This window comes from Lonchura striata, chromosome 33, assembly GCF_050655825.1.
Source record: "Lonchura striata isolate lonStrDom1 chromosome 33, ASM5065582v1, whole genome shotgun sequence".
Classification (NCBI taxonomy): Eukaryota; Metazoa; Chordata; class Aves; order Passeriformes; family Estrildidae; genus Lonchura; species Lonchura striata.
In genome coordinates this window covers 6,048,234-6,067,222 of record NC_140735.1, presented here as the reverse complement: position 1 = coordinate 6,067,222, position 18,989 = coordinate 6,048,234, and the positions used below count along the sequence as shown (strand labels likewise).

At 51.1% G+C, this 18,989-nt stretch overlaps 1 protein-coding gene across 1 annotated transcript; it reads left to right on the top strand.

The window, feature by feature from the left end:
- Positions 1-13,201: 13,201 nt before the first annotated feature.
- Positions 13,202-18,045, top strand: LOC146764542 (uncharacterized). Its single transcript, XM_085564460.1, has 2 exons — positions 13,202-13,620; positions 14,068-18,045. Exon 2 carries the CDS (start codon positions 14,090-14,092, stop codon positions 17,099-17,101), a length of 3,012 nt encoding a protein of 1,003 aa, XP_085420586.1. The 5' UTR covers positions 13,202-13,620; positions 14,068-14,089; the 3' UTR covers positions 17,102-18,045.
- Positions 18,046-18,989: the final 944 nt, after the last annotated feature.

Below are 18,989 nucleotides of genomic sequence, written 5' to 3'. Positions count from 1 at the left end.
TTGTTGACCACATCCGCTGGAATCTGACAATGTCCATCTTGCTATTTTACTTCTAAAAACTGAATTTCTTGGGCAGGTCACTTGACTTTACCCTGTTTTATGGCAAAACCAGCCTTCAGGAGGATCTGAATTATCTTATCCTCTTTCTCAAAAGCTTTCTCTTCTGTGGCACCACTTTGCTGCCTTGGACTCCAGCTCACGCTGAAGTTCCAACACGTCCAGCATGGCAGCACTCAGTGATGGTGGGACTTCATTCAGGCCATGACAGTCCGCTGCCAGTGTCCACTCTCCACGGGACTCAGGCAGGGGCCATGTGGGGCTACTGAGGGGTGAGCGAGTCTTGCTGAGCACGCCCAGCTCTCCAGCGCCCGGATCAGCTCATGGACAGCCTCCTGAAGTTCCACTTGGTGCCATGTTGCCGATGGGACACTGCTGGGCTGGCCATCAGTACCTGCTGTTCTTCAACCCTCAGCAGGCCCACAGCAGAAGGGTCCTCTGAAAGACCAAACAAGAGATTCAGCTGTCTAAAGTTCTTCTTTATCCACAGAAGCTCTCCCAAAGCCCGGCGGTGTCCTTTTGGGTTTTTGAAATACCTCTCCTGAGGTGACATATGCCAAGGATACACGGAGCCTCTAGGCCATTAACAACTGCATTTTTCTGCCACTCATGCCCAGTCAGGAGCACTTCAGCCCCCAGTATAGTCCCTGTTGGGACCCCCCTGTCATCCCAGAAACAGAGATGGATTCTGCCCCTGCATGATGGCATCAGGGTACATTATCCACCCATGTCAACTAAGGCCTTGTGCTCCTGTGGCTCTGCTGTGCCAGGCCATGGATCCACACAATCCAACAGACCCCATTGTCCTTTTCCCACACCTGGCTGGAGCCAGGGCCCCTCCAGCTCTGATCATGGTACTTGTTGCTCGCCTCTTGTAAATATGACCTGGAGGTCCCTTCCAGAGGGTCTGAAGTAACATCAGCCCTTCAATTCTACCTGAGGACTTGCCCAGTGGAAACTGAGTGGCGTTTTTCCTTAAAGAGTTTTCTGACTGCAAGAACACTTTGAGACTTCTGAGACTGAACCTTGTGACACCCCTGTGAGACCCTCATAAGACCCCCTTGAGAGACCCTTGTGTGAGAGACCTCAGGTGTCCTCCAGGTACCCCAGGAGGCACCAGAGGGCATAAGCCCCCAGGAAGGGCAGGTAGAAGTAGCGGTGCTCAAGGACAATGGTGACAGTGATGGAAATGGCACTGCACAACCAGCTGAAGGCCCTGAACTGCAGCACAATGAGCCTGTGCCCCACAGGTGACTTGTAGGGGTACATCACCTGACCAGGGTCAAAAAACTGCCTCTCCCCCCAAAGACAAACTTCACAAAGCAAACACCATCCAAATACCCCATATCCCTTCAAATGCCTCCCATATTCCCCAAATACAGCTGGGCACATGGGTCTCACCTGAACCTCAATTATAAAGCACTTCATGGTGGTCAAAGAACTGCCCCCCAAAATGTACCTCCTTGTGGGCAAAGAACTGCCCCTGCATCCCAAAATACCCCCCAAATACCCAAAAACCCTCTATATACAGCAAAAATACAGGTGGGTGTAGGGGTCTCACCTGGGCCTTGTAGGTGAGCAGTGTGATATGGGTGACACTGTACAGGGTGACGTTCATGGAGAGCTGGATGGAGTTCCCCAGTCTAATGAGGTCTCTGAAAGCACCAACCCTCTGGGTGCCCCATAGAGACCCCCAAACTACCCCACAGACCCCCTGCAAATGTTCTATAGGGACCCCTGACTGCCCCATAGTGACCCACAGCTGCCCCCGTGCTCCCCAGTCACCTCCCCATACCCTCCATGGTACCTGTGATGGAAAAGCACTTGCCCAGCAGGATGAGCACAAGGAGGAAGATGAGGAAGCTGATGGGGTGGAGGAAGCAGCCAGCATGGGGGTATGGGGAGGGCTGGGCACCCCCCTTCATCATATCCCCGACATGAGGGTCTGTGCACCCCTACACCTCCTGTACTCCCCCAAGCCCCTCATTACCTCCCATGACTTCAAAGTGCCCCTGTGCTCCCCCATACCCCCTATACTTTGCTGGGAAAGGCCCCCAAACCCACCCAGAACCCCCAGCCCCATCAAATATCAATATGCCACTTGGACCTTGAACCTCCCAGTCTCTGAAGATCCCCCAAATCCCAATGTAACTTCCCCAGAGCCCGATGCTCTCCAGTCCCTGCAGCTGCTACTGGACCCCACAAACCTGCCCATAGCCCCACAGGCTCCCCCTTCATGCTCCATGCTGGCAGCCACCTGGAACTTTTTCAGGTGGTGTGGAGCGGCTGCCACCCTAGACAGGTCTGGGGGGACTGGAGGGGGGAGCACAGGATCTCTCAGAGCACTGCCTCCCCCAGGCCCCCTTGAAGCTCAGATATCCCCCAGCTGCTCACTGATGAGTAACGTGAGGATGATGATGGGGATGAGGGTGATGTCTGTCTCCAGAACACCTGGGGAAGGTGGGGGGCAGGGTGAGAAGGGCTTCACTCCATGAAGCCCCCAATACCCACCAGGGTATCCACAGATGACCCCTGCATTGCAGCCCCACCACAATTCCCCATGTACCCCAACCCCTTCAGCTTCCTCTCACCTCAATAACCTCAAATATATCCCCCATACTGATGCACCCCAATCCTTCCAACCCCCTCAAACCCCAAACAGTCCTCCAGACCCTCATATACATCGCCATCTCAAAGTGCCCCAATCCCTGCAGCCCCCCAGACCACCATAACTCCCCATGTAGCCCCAGACCCTGATGTACACCAATCCCTCATCCCCTCCAGAGCCCAATAAGCCTCCTCAGACCCCCATAACCCCCAATATACCCCCCGATCTCGATGCACACCAGTCCCCCTTGCACGGCCTTTCCCCGGCCGCGGCCGCACCGAACTCATCAGCCGAGAGGTGCCGCGCCCGGCAGGAATCCCCGGTGCTCGGCACCATCTCGTACTCCAGCTCCAGCCCATGGCCCGGGGGGCCGAGGCCTTCCTGGGCTCAGATGTGGGGTGCTCGCCCCGCGTTCGCTGAGGACTCCGCACCACCAGCGCTCGGGTCGGGGCGGAAGCTGCAGCCCCGGCACAGCGCAGTCCCTGCAGCCCCGCCCGCCCGCCCCCCATCATTGCCCCGTGCACCCCGGTCCCTGCAGCCCCCCAATCCCCCGAGCCCGCCCGTAACCCCCCGGCCGAAATGCGCCCCCCGTTCTGACGGACCCCCACTCTCCCGGCGCCCCCGTTCCCGACAGGGCCCCGCCCTCAGCCTCGGCCCCGCCCCTCCCGCAGGCCCCGCCCAGCCCCGCTGCTGCGCGGGCCCCGCCCCTGCAGGCCCCGCCCGGGTGACGTCATTGGGCAGGCCACGCCCCCAGATCAGGCCACGCCCCCTGCGCCGCAGCGGGGCCATGACTCTGTCCCAGTACAGACCAGTACAGACCAGTACAGACCAGTACAGCCCAGTACAGTCCAGTATAGACCAGTACAGACCAGTACGGTCCAGTACAGACCAGTACAGACCAGTATAGACCAGTACAGACCAGTACAGACCAGTACAGACCAGTGCACACCAGTATTAACCAGTACAGACCAGTACAGACCAGTGCAGACCAGTACAGACCAGTGCAGACCAGTACAGACCAGTACAGACCAGTACAGAGCAGTACAGACCAGTACGGACCAGTACAGACCAGTATAGACCAGTACAGACCAGTGTAGACCAGTACAGAGCAGTATAGATCAGTACAGAGCAGTATAGACCAGTATAGACTGGTACAGAGTGTGAGAAACTGCATTGACTTTTTTGTTCATCAAAAGTATGAAATTAGGATAAAAGGGGGGGAAGTCGGGACATGGAATTTGCAGGCTTGACTGGTAACCACAAACAAAGATTGTGAAAGATTTTGCAGGACTGGCTGGAACTGATAACCGCAGTGGACACCCATTGTTGCTGAAAACTGATAAACCGCAGTGGAAGGAGACACACCACCCTACTTGTGAAACCCATTGTTCCTGGGACTGATAACCACGGTGGAACGAGACTCATCACCCCCACTCATGCAAGATAAAAAGGGACTGAAGAGAAGGAAAGGTTGTCAGCTTTTGGCGGAGCCAGGCTCACAGCTGAACCCAGCGCTGTTTTGCTTGCTATCGCTTGCTGTAATTAATAAAATTATTAATTGATCTTAACAGGCTGAATCGAATTATTCGCTCAACTTATAACAAATTTGGTGCCGTGACTCGGATCGGAACACCTGGAGAGGAGGTGTCCTAAGGAGGCGCCCCACTGCCTTTGCTTTAACAGTGGCCTTACGGGGACACTGCTCCACGGACTCTGACCAACGAACCTAAAATCCGATAGCAAGCAAGGAACTGCCGGCTACCCCCTTAATCTTTGTGCACGAAGCCCCAGGCGAAGACACCGGATGGTGTAAGTATTTTGTGAAGGACCTGGTGTCCGGAGGAGGCCTGTTCTGGGAGAATGGGACCGCCTGGTCGGGGGTTGGAGATCCTGGAGTGTGCCGAGTGTGGTGTATGAGAGGGGGGCCGGCAGCTCGGACTCCCCAAGCAAGTGCGGACCTCATAGTAGTGCGGTTCCCATATCTGGCGACGGACTGGGCCACGAATTGGGGGAAGCAAGTGTGTGTGTGAGAGAAGGCACTCCAGAAGATGGGTCAGAGGAAAAGCAAGCCTGCTGAACCCATGGGTGGGGGAATCCCTGTAAAACTTCCCCATATTTCAGAGGATAGTCCATTAGGCTTAATGATTAAATATTGGAATGCCTTTCCTTCTAGGAAGGGAAAAGATAAAGTGAAAATGGCTCATTACTGCATGGAAGTTTGTGGGGGGGAAACAAATAAGAGGGGATCAGTTATATTGGCCAGTATTTGGGTCTTCTGAGGATTGGATCTGTCAGGCCTTAAATATTTACGTTAATTCAAAAGAACCCTTTAATCTAGAAGAAAGTGAATATGCAGCCCTCTGGAGGAGAGACAAGGGCAAAATTATTTGCTCTCAATACCGAGAGGAAGAAAAAGAGGTCAAAAGAAATTGAATTACCTCCAGGCATTCCCCCTCCATACATACCGCCACCACCCCCACCTCTTCCATTGCCACCTCCACCGCCACAACTTTTATACCCCCCCACCTGGAACCTTCGCTAATCGACCACCCGGGTCCCTCGGCACCCACCCAAGAATTATCGGAGGATGAGGGACCGGAAGGTGAAAGGTTGGAGGAAAATATCCCTGAGGGTTCTCGGCGAGTAACCCGAAGCCAGACCTGACAAAAGGGAAAGCAAGAATTGGGTATATTTCCCCTTAGAGAGCATGGAATGGGAATGGTGCCTAACCCGAATGCTGCGCAACCAGGACAGCCTGCCCAGATTCTGGGAATAGTATATATATCTGTTCCATTAAACTCAGGGAATGTTAGGGAATTTAAAAAGGAAATGGGACATCTGTTAGAAGATCCTTTAGGGGTGGCAGAGCGGTTGGATCAATTTTTGGGACCTAATATTTATACTTGGGAGGAGATGCAATCCATGTTAGGGATTTTGTTTTCTGCAGAAGAAAGAAGAATGATTAGAGAAATGGGCATGAGAATCTGGGATGATGAACATCAACAGGGACCATTAGCAGATATTAAATGGCCCCTACATAATCCCCAGTGGAATAATCAAGACGCGTTACACCGTACCCATATGGGCGATTTGCGAAATATAATAATACAGGGAACAAGGAAAGCTGTCCCTCGTGGACAGAATGTACAAAAGGCATTCAAGGAACAACAAAAGAAGGATGGAGATCCAACTGAGTGGTTGGAGAGGCTGAGAAAAGCCTTTCAGTTATATTCAGGGGTGGACCCTAACACTCCTGAAGGAGAGACATTGTTGAAAGTTCATTTTGTGGTAAATTCGTGGGTGGATATTCGAAAGAAGTTGGAAAAGTTAGAAGGGTGGCAAGCAAGGGGGCTGGATGAGTTACTGCGGGAGGCTCAAAAGGTTTATGTTAGGAGGGAGGATGAGAACTACAAGAAGCAGTCTAAGATTATGTTAGCAGCTGTAAGGGAAGGACAGAGGCAATCTCCCCAAAGGAGGGGTGGTGGTCACCCAGGAGGTTTGAAGGGAGCAGGTCAACAGGTGCATGAAGGAAGACAAGGTGGAGGAGATAGGATTGTTTGTTTTTACTGTGGGAAAAAGGGACATATGAAACGGGAATGTCGACAAAGGATGGCTGATGAAAAGCAGTTTAAGGAAGATTAGGGGTGTCAGGGGCTCTATCTGCTGGGGACAAGAGAAAGAACAGAGCCCCTGGTAAAATTAAAAATAGGTCCCCAGCAGCAAGAATATGAGTTCCTTGTGGACTCAGGGGCAGAAAGATCGACCGTCCAGACCCTTCCCCTAGGGTGTAAGATTTCATCTGAAATCATACAGGTGATTGGAGCAAAAGGGGAACCCTTTGGAGTACCTATAATCAAGGATGTACTCTTAGAAAGTAACTCCAAATTAGGAATTGGGTCATTTTTATTAGTACCAGAAGCAGATTATAATTTACTGGGAAGGGATTTGATGATTGAATTGGGGATAGGGATAGAGATTAGTGAGGGAGAACTGACAGTAAAATTGTGTCCTCTCCGGGCTGAGGATGAGAAAAAGATTAATCCAGAGGTGTGGTATACCCCTGATAGTGTAGGAAAATTGAATATTGAACCCTTTGAAGTAACTATTAGGAACCCAGAGATACCTGTCAGAATTAGGCAATATCCTATATCTAAGGAGGGGAGGCAAGGACTGAAACCGGAAATAGAAAGGCTTTTAGAAAAGGGACTTTTAGAACCATGTATGTCCCCTTTTAATACCCCCATTTTACCAGTAAAGAAACCCAATGGTAGTTATAGGTTAGTACATGATTTACGGGAAATTAACAAAAGAACCGTTGAAAGGTTCCCCGTGGTAGCTAACCCACATACCCTTTTATTAAGTCAACTTGGCCCAGAAAACCAGTGGTATAGTGTAATAGATCTCAAAGATGCCTTCTGGGCTTGTCCCCTTAAGGAAACTTCTAGAGATTATTTTGCTTTTGAATGGGAGGATCCAGATACACATAGAAAACAACAATTGAGGTGGACAGTCCTTCCCCAGGGATTTACAGAATCCCCAAATCTGTTTGGACAAGCTTTGGAACAAGTACTGGAAGGTTATTCTTTAGGGGAAGGGATGGTGTTACTACAATATGTGGATGATTTATTAATTGCAGGGAAAGAGGAAAAAAAGGTAAGGGAAGAAAGTATAAAACTCCTCCTAAATTATTTAAGCCTTAAGGGACTTAAAGTCTCTAAGCCAAAATTGCAGTTTGTAGAAGAAGAGGTCAAATATCTTGGGCACTGGTTAACAAGGGGAACCAAGAAATTGGACACTGATAGAATCCAAGGAATACTTTCCCTACAGGCCCCACAGAACAAAAGACAAGTCCGACAGTTACTGGGACTCTTCGGGTATTGCCGACAATGGATCGAAAATTTTAGTGGAAAAGTCAAATTTTTATATGAAAAATTAACTAATGATGGGTTATTGAAATGGAGCACCAATGATGAAGATCAATTAGAAGCATTAAAAACTGAACTAGTCAATGCTCCAGTCCTTAGCATTCCAGATTTGAAGAGATCATTTTACTTATTTATTTGTGCAAATGAGGGAGTAGCATATGGTGTATTAGCTCAGGATTGGGCTGGGAAAAAGAAACCAGTAGCATACCTCTCCAAACTCCTGGATCCCGTTAGCCGGGGGTGGCCCACATGCTTACAGGCTATAGTGGCTGCTGCTCTCCTGGTAGAGGAAGCTGGGAAGATAACCTTTGGAAGTGAGCTAAAAGTCATATCTCCCCATAACATTCGTGGAGTTTTGTAACAGAAGGCTGATAAATGGATAATGGATGCCAGACTTCTAAGGTATGAAGGCATCCTAGTCTCTTCTCCTAAGTTAAGTATAGAAACAACGAGCCTGCAAAAACCGGCCCAGTTTTTATATGGAGAACCAATTACAGAACTAACACATGATTGCCTTCAACAAATAGAGGAACAAACAAAAATAAGGCCGGATCTTGAGGAAGAAGAGCTAGAAGAAGGGACTCGATTGTATGTAGATGGGTCCTCTCGAGTTCTGGAAGGGAAAAGGAAATCCAGGTATGCTATAATAGATGGGAAAACATTTAAGACAGCAGAATCGGGTCTCCTTAGCCCCAGCTGGTCAGCCCAAGCATGCGAATTATATGCGGTGCTTAGGGCTCTAAAATTATTGGAAGGAAAAAGTGGGACTATTTTCACTGATTCTAAATATGCCTATGGAGTAGTTCATACTTTTGGAAAAATCTGGGAAGAAAGGGGACTTATGAACTCACCAGGAAAGGGGCTGGTACATAAAGAATTGATTCAGCAGGTATTACAAGCTTTGAGAGGGCCAGAGAAAATAGCCATTGTCCATGTAAAAGGACATCAAGCAGGGATTGGAAATTCAATACGAGGAAACAATTTGGCGGACCAGGAAGCGAAACGAGCGGCCCTGATGAATTTAAAGCCATGGACAGGGCTTGTCACAAGGAGAGAGGATTGCTCCACTTGTGGAGCTGACTTAGAAGATCCACCGTGTTGGGTTTGCTGGAAATACTATGGGATAGACTCAATAAAATGTGCCTGTGATACCCCTCGAAAGAAACATTGCTGGTTTCATGGACCTATTGATTACATACTAGACTTCACTGTGAAAGAAAAGGAGAAATTAGGCCAGATGGGGATAAGAGAAAAAGAGGAAGGCAAATGGGTATTGCCCGACGGGCGGGAAGTACTCCCAAAAGGGATGGCAATGAGGGTCCTACAAGCAATCCATGAGAAAACCCACTGGGGTACACAAGCCTTGGTTGATCAATTTGCTATAAAATATATGTGTATAGGAGTCTATAACCTTGCAAAACAGGTAACTCAACAGTGTTTAACTTGTCAAAAAGTGAATAAACAACAACTGAGAGAAAGACCAATGGGCGGCAGGGAGCTAGCACAAAGACCCTTCTCACACATACAAGTAGATTTTACAGAATTACCAAAAGTGGGGAGGTATAAATATTTATTGGTACTGGTAGACCATTTGACCCATTACGTGGAAGCCTATCCTACTGCCCGAGCCACCTCAAATACCGTAGTAAAAGTGTTACTAGAACAAATTATTCCCCGATATGGATTAATTGAATATTTAGACTCAGATAGGGGACCTCATTTCACTTCTAAAATCGCAAAAGATGTTTTAACGGCCTTAGGAACCCAGTGGAAATATCACACTCCTTGGCATCCACAGAGCTCGGGGAGAGTGGAAAGGATGAACGGGGAAATAAAAAAACAACTGACGAAGTTGATGTTAGAAACCAAGATGTCATGGGTAAAATGTTTGCCTCTGGCTTTATTAAATATTCGAACTCAACCCCGAACTGATGTAGGAATCTCCCCATTTGAAATGCTATTTGGAATGCCTTATGATATGGAAGCCCCTACAGACCATCCATGCTTGAAGGATTCCCAGATTAAGCATTATATCATACAAATTATGAGCCGAAGACAGGAATTGAGGGAAAAATGGATGTTGACACAGAGGCCACCTTTAGACATTACAATACATAAAATCAAACCAGGGGACAATGTGCTTATTAAATCCTGGAAAGAAAATTCTTTAACCCCACGTTGGGAAGGCCCCTTTGTTGTTCTGCTTACCACAGGAACTGCGATACGGACAGCCGAGAAGGGGTGGACACATGCCAGTCGAGTTAAAGGTCCGATCACCACAGATGACCAGTGGAAAGTGACCAGCCTGCCTGGGGAATTGAAGGTTACCATTAAGAAAAACCGATGAACTCTGTGTGTACCATTCAAGTTGATCACAAAGGGGAACAAAAGGGATATGATTACCTGCTTGTTAGTGATTATTTGATAATTTGTAATAAGGTAGATTGTGATTGTTATCCTTTTGTGTGCTTTGCATGTAAAGTTTGCCAAGAACGGTGGTGGGTCCATTGCCAAAAGGGGAGGCCGCCAACTGGGGTCTGTACAGAATGCTATAAGGCTGAACGAAAGTTAACCAAAATTGTGTTAAAATTAGGGGAATTGGAAAATCAGTGGGTTCGTTTCGAGTCTGAGGATTGGTGGAAAATATACACAAAACGAGTGCATCCAGGAAACTTTTGTTTCCATACTAACGAACCCACTCCATTTGTTGCCCAAATTATAAAAGGGTGTTGTCGGAGGGAACTAAAGGGGGTCCCGTGCAACCCACCCCCGGTCAAGGATAAAAATTGGGATCAGTACAAGGTTAGGCAGGAACAGGGGAAGGGACGCCCAGGCGAGTACCACTGCTGCCGAGAAGATGGTTCACCTCGCGGCTCGAAGCAACTGGGTCGGCGAGTGAGGCAGAGGGGAAAAAGCCAGGTCCCCCCGCAATGGAATAATGCTGAAATGCTCCAACTATTGCCAACCGAGTACTAGGTTCCCCTGGACGACCCGTCTGATTACCTCTGAAACACCAAAAAGGTAACAAACCCAAAAAGGGAAAACAGGATATTATGCAGTAAAAACAAGGTCAGGACCCCACCCTTATTGGCAGATTATAAGTATTTTAGTGCTTTGTATCATACATAAAGGGGAGGGTTCCCCGGCTCTGCACCAGCCCTTTAAGTGGACGCTAACCGGAATAGATGGCAGGGTAATTCGGAGTCAGATAACATCCGGACCCCCTAGTTTTATCCCACAGTTATGTGAACTAGCCCCTGTAGAGCCCTGTTTTAATACCGCAGGATTTTACATGTGTCCAGCATCGAACCCAGGAAAGGGGTATTGCAATTACCCTGGAGAATATTTCTGTGGGTACTGGGGGTGTGAAACAATAGCCTCAGACTGGCAAGCAGCAGGAGATAAATTTCTTAAAGTATCATGGGGACCCTATGGGTGTACCCCTCCACAAAAGGATTCTAGTGGCGCCTTCTTGGGCGGGTGGAAAGGGAGTTGCCAATTTGTGCATTTAAACATAACTGAGCCCACAGACCCAGGATGGATGGTAGGAAGATCATGGGGCTTTCGGTATTGGGAACCTGGAAAAGACAGAGGGAGCGTATTTACCATAAAGAAAGGGCCTGTACCAGCAGACACACAGGCAGTGGGCCCTAATCCTGTAATAGTTGGGGATTTAACAGCTAGGAACCTGATAACGGATAACCAAACTACAACTCCTACAACACCGCCAAGTGGGGATTCCCGGTTTAACACTCTCTGGAAATTAATGGAGGGAGTATATAAAGTCTTAAATGCTACTCAGCCAGAATTAACAGAACGCTGTTGGCTCTGCTTTGATGTTAGGCCTCCATTTTACGAAGCTGTAGGGATATCTGAAAAGGCAAGATGTCTTAATGGTAGCAATCCCCCGCAATGTAATAGGAAAGATTCCCGGGGTAAAGGAATGACTTTGGCTTCAATAACGGGGAGGGGACGATGTATTGGCAGAGTACCCACACACCTGGAATATTTATGTGAGACTGTTACTAAAGCTAAACGGGAAGATACTCCAGCTAAATGGCTAGTTCCCGCTAAAAACACCAAGTGGATCTGCTCAAAAGGAGGATTCACCCCCTGTATTTCCTTAGAAATATTTGACGAAACCTCTGACTATTGTATACAGGTGGCTGTGATTCCCAAAATTATCTATCACCCCAACGAATATATGTATAATGTACAAAACATCCCAGAACACCACATACAAAAACGAGAGCCTTTGACCACACTTACAGTCGCACTTTTAATGCTTGCAGGGGGAGCAGGTATCGGTACGGGAGTAGCCTCCCTAGTAAAACAAACAAAGGAGTTTAATTCCCTGAGGATTGCTGTAGACGAGGATTTGGAACGTATAGAACAATCAATATCAGCATTGGAAAAGTCAGTAAGGTCCTTATCGGAAGTAGTTCTGCAGAATAGAAGAGGACTAGATCTTCTATTCTTACAACAGGGAGGACTGTGTGTGGCCCTCCGGGAAGAATGTTGTGTGTATGCAGATCACACTGGGGTGGTAGGAGACACTATGACAAAACTGAAAGCAGGACTTGAGAAAAGGAAAAGGGAAAGGGAGGCCCAGCAGAGCTGGTATGAGACCTGGTTTAATCACTCCCCTTGGTTAACTACCTTGCTATCTACAATTGCGGGTCCTTTAATATTATTAGTGTTAGGATTAACATTTGGCCCATGTATATTCAACAAGGTAATTGAAATAGTAAAAAGAAGATCGGAAGCAGCACACCTGATGCTAATCAAAGCCAAATATGAAACTATCCCTAGAGATCCTGAAGTAGAAGAGACTTTGATTCTAGCCCACCAAGAAATAAAACTATTTGATGAACAAAATGATAAAATATGGAATGGGGGACTGTGAGAAACTGCATTGACTTGTTTGTTCATCAAAAGTATGAAATTAGGATAAAAGGGGGGGAAGTCGGGACATGGAATTTGCAGGCTTGACTGGTAACCACAAACAAAGATTGTGAAAGATTTTGCAGGACTGGCTGGAACTGATAACCGCAGTGGAAACCCATTGTTGCTGAAACTGATAAACCGCAGTGGAAGGAGACACACCACCCCACTTGTGAAACCCATTGTTCCTGGGACTGATAACCACGGTGGAACGAGACTCATCACCCCCACTCATGCAAGATAAAAAGGGACTGAAGAGAAGGAAAGGTTGTCAGCTTTTGGCGGAGCCAGGCTCACAGCTGAACCCAGCGCTGTTTTGCTTGCTATCGCTTGCTGTAATTAATAAAATTATTAATTGATCTTAACAGGCTGAATCAAATTATTCGCCTCAACTTATAACACAGAACAGTACAGAGCAGTACAGACCAGTACAGACCAGTAAAGACCAGTCTAGACCAGTACAGAGCAGTATAGACCAGTACAGACCAGTACAGACCAGTACAACCCAGTAAAGACCAATACAGACCAGTAGAGCCCATTAGAGCTCAGTACAGACCAGTACAGACCAGTACAGCCCAGTACAGACCCATACAGCCCAGTACAGACCAGTACAGCCCAGTATAGCCCAGTACTGCCCACTAGCAGCCTTTAGAGTCCAGGATAACTCAGTACAACTGGCACAGCCCACTGTAGACCAATATAGTACAGTATAGCCCAGTATAAGAAAGTATAACCCAGTACAGCCCAGTATTTTCCCCGAAGGAACCAAAACCAGCTGGTTCAGTCTGAGGAAGGGGAAGAGGAACCAAGAGCAGCACGTGGCAGCAGGGGGACGGCGCGGCCTGGGCGAAGAGGCTTGGGTGTCCCAGGGGCCCCCCAGACTCCGGGAGTCTGCACCGAGGCGGGGTGACCCAGCTGTGTAGACTCGTAGCCCTGCCAGCCCCTTGGGGACCCCTAAATCCGTCTGGGCAGGGGCCTCCCCCACCAACGTCACTGGGAGGTGGTTGGGGCAGTGGTGACAAAAAGCGATACCCCAAACTTCCCATTTCTAACCCCAAAATCACCCAAAGCAGAGGCAGTGGCACGGTGGGAACTTGACGGGGAGCAGGGGGGTGCCCAAAATCCGTGGGGGGCAAGGGGTCCTTGGGGTGTGTGGAGGTTCTTTGGCCCTAGGGGAGGTCCCTGGGCTCTGGTGGGGGTCCCTGGAGTGTGTCTGCCTTGGCTGTGGATGGGGGTGGGGGGGTCCTCTGGGCCCTGACGGGAGTCCCTGGAGTATGTATGTGATTCCCTGGGGTGGGGATGAGGAGTCCTTGGACACAGAGTGGGAGTCCCGGTGTTCTGTTTGGGTCTCTGGGGTGTGGATGGGGGGTCACTGGGCCCTGAGTTGGGTCTTTGGGATGCTGGTGGGGTCTCTGGTTCACAAGGGGATCCCTAGGGTGGTGGGGATCCCTGAGCCCCAAGTGTGGGCCTTGAGCGTGGTCTCTGTGGTACCAAGGACATGCTTCCTCCTCCTCTCTCTCTCACTGCATCCAGGATCTCTGCAGGGTGAGTCAGGATGTGCACCCCGCTGCTGGTGACACTGGTGACACTGGTGGTGGTGCCTGCAGGGGTCTCTCCCTATGGCTTCCGCAACTGCATCCAGGCACCGCGGGACCCTGGTCTGTTCCGCTGCATCCAGCGCTTCCTGAGCACCGTGGGGGCTGCAGTGGGCGACCTCCCCTCCACTGCCACATTCCTCAACCTCTCTGTCAATATCTTGCGCCAGGTGCCCCCTGGTGCCTTTGCCCACCTGCCGCAGCTCTACACCCTTGATCTGACCCACAACCAGCTGGAACGCCTGGCCCCAGGGGCTTTCTGGGGGCTGTCAGCACTGGTGCACCTAGACCTGGCCCACAACAAGGTGTCAGTGCTGGCCACGGGTGTGTTCTCTGGGCTGGGAAATCTGAGCACGCTGCGGCTGGACCACAATCCGCTACAGAAAGTGGCCCCCGGAGCTTTCCAGCCACTGGCCGCACTCACCACGCTCTGGCTGCGGGATGGCCGGCTCCAAGCACTGGAGCCCGTGGCCATGGCTGTGGGGAATCTGACGCACCTAGACCTGCTCGACCTGTGTGTAAACATGCTGTCGACACTGGGCCCGGGGCTGCCACCCACGCTGAGGGTCTTGCACCTCTGCAACAACTCCCTGGGAGCTCTTTCAGGGGCCACCCCTGGGGTGATGCCCTCAGGGCTGCGTGAGCTTGACCTGTCCTACAACAACATTTCAGACCCTGCACCACTCGCTCACCTGTGCCTGAGCAACCTGACATACCTGCACCTGGCTGGGAACCCGCTGGACGTAGTGCAGCTGCTGCGTGTGCCTGGAATCTCCCCGCACCAGGTGGACGTGGCAGGGCTACAGGTAGGCACGAGCGGCCTGGAATACCTGTGCCAGCAGCTGAGAGGACAGCAGCTGCAGAGGCTGCAGCTGCAGCGCATGGGGCTCACAGCAATGCCCGATGGGGCTCTGGCGGAGTGTCCGGTGCTGGGTGCCCTGGATTTATCTGGCAACCGGCTGCGGCACCTGGGCTGCGTAGGGCGGCTGCTGAACCAGGCACAGCGCGCAGAGCTGAGCGAGCTGGTGGCTGAGCACAACTTGCTGCAGCGGCTGCCATCGTGCAACGGGTCCCCAGTTCTGCGGCAGCTGCACAACGTGTCCCTGCGCTTCAACCGCATCCTGGTGGCTGGTGCGGGTGCTTTTGACAATGCACCGGCGCTGCGGCAGCTGCGGCTGGATGTGAATGGGCTGGCACGGCTGGACCGCGCAGCGCTGCGTGGACTCCACGACCTGCGGCACCTACGCCTTGACAACAACCTGCTCACTGACCTCCTGCCCGGCTCCTTTGCTGACCTGCACCAGCTGGGAGACCTCAACCTGCGCAACAACCGCGTGGCCGTGCTCTTCCCTGGCGCCTTCAAGGGGCTTGACCAGCTGCAGATGCTTGACCTGGGTGGGAACAACCTGCAGCACTTGGCAGCCAAGGCATTCCAGGGCCTCCCGCGGCTTTGCCGACTTTACCTGGACCGCAACCGGCTGCTGGAGGTGAGAGCGGCCGCGTTCCAGCCGGTGCAGCTGACGCTGGGTGTGCTGGACCTGCGTGCCAACGCGCTGCGCTACCTGAGCCGACATCTGCGGCAGCTGCCGCCTTTCCGCTACCTGCATAACCTCTATGACCTGAATCTGCAGGCACAGCAGCCATATGGGATGCGTGTAGTCCCACAACGTTTCTTCCAGGGCCTCGGTGCCTTGCGCTCACTCTCCCTGGCACAGAACTCACTCTCGGCCATCCCTGACGATGCCTTCGATGACCTGGCACAGCTGCGGAACCTGACGCTGGCTGACAGCAACGGCGGGATGGGCCACCTGCCTGCCGGCGTCTTCAAGAACCTGAGCCAGCTGCGCAGCCTGAACCTGGAGAGTGCAGGACTGCGCAGCCTTGGCCCCGAGGTCTTTGGCAACCTAACACGACTGCAGGAGCTGCACCTGGCCAAGAACAAGCTGCGTACATTGGATGTGACTCTGGCCACCCGCCTCCCCGCCCTGCGCTATCTGGACCTGCGCAAGTGCCCGCTGAGTTGCAGCTGTGCCAATGCCTGGCTGCCTGCCTGGCTGGAAGGTGGGCCCGTGCAGGTGGTCTACCTGTATAACTACACCTGCGGTGAGACAGGTGGGGCCTCCACATACCTGCACTCCTTTGACACACGCGTGTGCTACCTGGACATGGGGCGGTACCTGTTTGCAGGGACAGCACCAGCCGTGCTGCTGCTGCTAGTGCTGCCACTGCTGTACCACCGTGGGTACTGGCGGTTGCGCTACCAGCTGTTCCTGCTGCACGCGTGGGCACGTGGGCACTGGCGGCGGGAGCAGCGGCGCTACGCCTACGACACCTTTGTGTCCTACAACTCTGGGGATGAGCGGTGGGTGCTGGAGGAGTTGGTGCCTGAGCTGGAGCGCGGAGCCCTGCGGCTCTGCCTGCACCACCGTGACTTTCGCCCCGGCCGCGCCATAGTGGACAACATCGTGGACGCTGTGTACAACAGCCGGCACACGGTGTGCGTGGTGAGCCGCGGGTACCTGCGCAGCGAGTGGTGCTCACTGGAGATCCAGATGGCCAGCTATCGCCTCTTTGATGAGCTGCGCGATGTCCTTGTCCTCGTCTTCCTCGAGGACATCCCCGAGGCCGAGCTCTCGGCCTTCCACCGCATGCGCCGTGTGCTGCTGCGGCGCACACACCTGCGCTGGCCCTCCGAGCTCCCTGCGCGGCCCCTCTTCTGGGCAAAGCTCAGGTGTGCCCTCAGTGCGGGGCAGGAGGAGGAGGACAGGGAGGAAGGGTGCCCTGACAGGACCAGAACCACTGTGGAGGTTCCCCCTCAGAAAAGCAGTTTTCTGCCCCAAAATCACTGGCTTTTCTCTTGGAATTATGCTCTGAACAGTGGGGATGAAGGTAACAAGAGGGAGGAGGAGGCAGAGGAGGAGGAGGTTGGGGAGGAGGAAAAAGGTTGCCAGGAGAGAAAGAAGCTGCTCTAGAGCGACCTCACCCTGGTGTAATGGGGACCCCAGGGACATTCCCAATCAAAAAAATGTGGTTTTGTCCCAAAATCCCTGGTTATCCTCTGAGAAATGTGCAGTTGGAACAATGGCAATAAGGAAAAGAGGGGGCAAGATGGATCTCAGTGTTCAGATGCAGCAAATGCTTCATCACTTAGTTGCTTTTCCCAGCAGGAGAGCCTGGGGACAATGGAATCAAGGGGCCATTGCTCCACTGCAAGGACTCTGGGAATTGAGGGAACAATTGTCACACTGTGGTGCCCATGGAGCCAAGGGTCCCTGGTGACACTGCAGGATCTTGTGTCACCAGGGCTCCATCATGACACTGCAGCACCAAGGAATTCATTGTGGCACCCAGAGGCCTCATGGAACCTTTTTTTTGACCCACCAAATGGAGGTTGTCTTTACCGCTCCTTTTGCCATTAATGTATTTATAAAAACATTTTTATTCTCCTTCACATAAGTGGCCTGGCTAAGTTGTAATTGAGCTTTTACCTCTCTATTTTGCTTTCTGCATGACCTAATAACATTCTTAAGCATGTCCTGAGTTTCCTGGTCCTCCCTCCCAAGGTGATGCACCCTAATTTTTCCCCTGAGTTCCTGGAAAAAGCTCCATGACCTGCCAGGCCATTTTTTTTCCTTGCTAGCTCACTTTTTGGCACAGAGGGACAGGCTGTTGCTGCTCCTTCAACATTTCTTTCTTGAACTGTGTCCATCCTTCCTGGAATCCTTGGTTTTTAAGGGCTGTTTCCTTTTAAAACATCAGTACCTGATTTGGTACTCCCCAAATCAATCCTGAATAGGCCAAAGTCTGCTCTCTGTAACTCCAGGGTAGAAGATTTATTGATGGCCCTCCTTTCACAGACTATTTAAAAACTCAGTAATTTCCTGGCCCCTGTGCCCCAAACAGTCTCTGACCACCACATCTCCCACCAGCCCTTCCCTGTCTGTGACCAGCAGGAGACAGAGCTTTCCTTGGCAGTGGGAAGAGAAGGAAACCTGCCCAAAGCACAGCTTGGAAGGTTCAGCCTGGAGCTGAGGAGAAAGAAAAGTCCCTGCCAGGGTAGAATTTTGGTGCTGGAGGTGTCCCAGCATGGGGCTGGGTCATGGGCTGGCTCTGTGTGCCAGGAGCCGGCAGCGCTGGGTGCAGGCAGCCCAGGGAGGGCACAGAAACGCTGGGTGAGAAATGCTGGGGCACAGCGAGATGGGCGAGTGCAGCCGGCCAGGGCACAGGAGCAGCGCGCACAGGGGACACAGCCCCAGGACAGATGGGCAGGGCTGGGCAGGGCTGGCAGGGCCAGAGGCACCCAGGCCTTTGTCCCTGGGCTCGGGCAGCGCCTCGGGAGCCCCACAGAAGGAACTTTCCTGTGAGGGGCTGCACTTTGCTTCTCTGTGAAAAATGCAGATTTTATGATTGGCTTTTTGCAAATGTTACAATGAATATTATATGTGTCATGTTAGAAAGTTATGCTGTATTAATTTCTTACATAGTGAGTTAAATGTAGCTTTAGGTTACAACATAATGTTAAAATAGAAACTCTGTGATATAGGATTTGTTAAAAGCTCAAGCAGGAAGATGAGATAATCAAGAAACTCCTCACACAGAGATGTCAGCGAAGGGGGCCCATAAAAAGTCACAGCCTCCTTATCAGAAAAGACAAACACTCTTCTGCCTTCTCTCCATCTTTGTGGAACCAACAGGATTAAGGAGAAGAAGTTGACAAAAAGCAGAAATGTTCTTAATTAGCAAGGAATTTATGCATCATGGATGAGATATATGAATATGCAACAGGCTGTTGCTTGTAACATTATTCCTTTGTTCACAAGGCATGCTTTTTGCCACTTAGTGTCTGAGAGCACCCGGACA

Excerpts from the sequence above, each read along its gene's own strand:
- LOC146764542 (XM_085564460.1), top strand. The coding sequence starts at position 14,090 with ATGTGCACCCCGCTGCTGGTGACACTGGTGACACTGGTGGTGGTGCCT.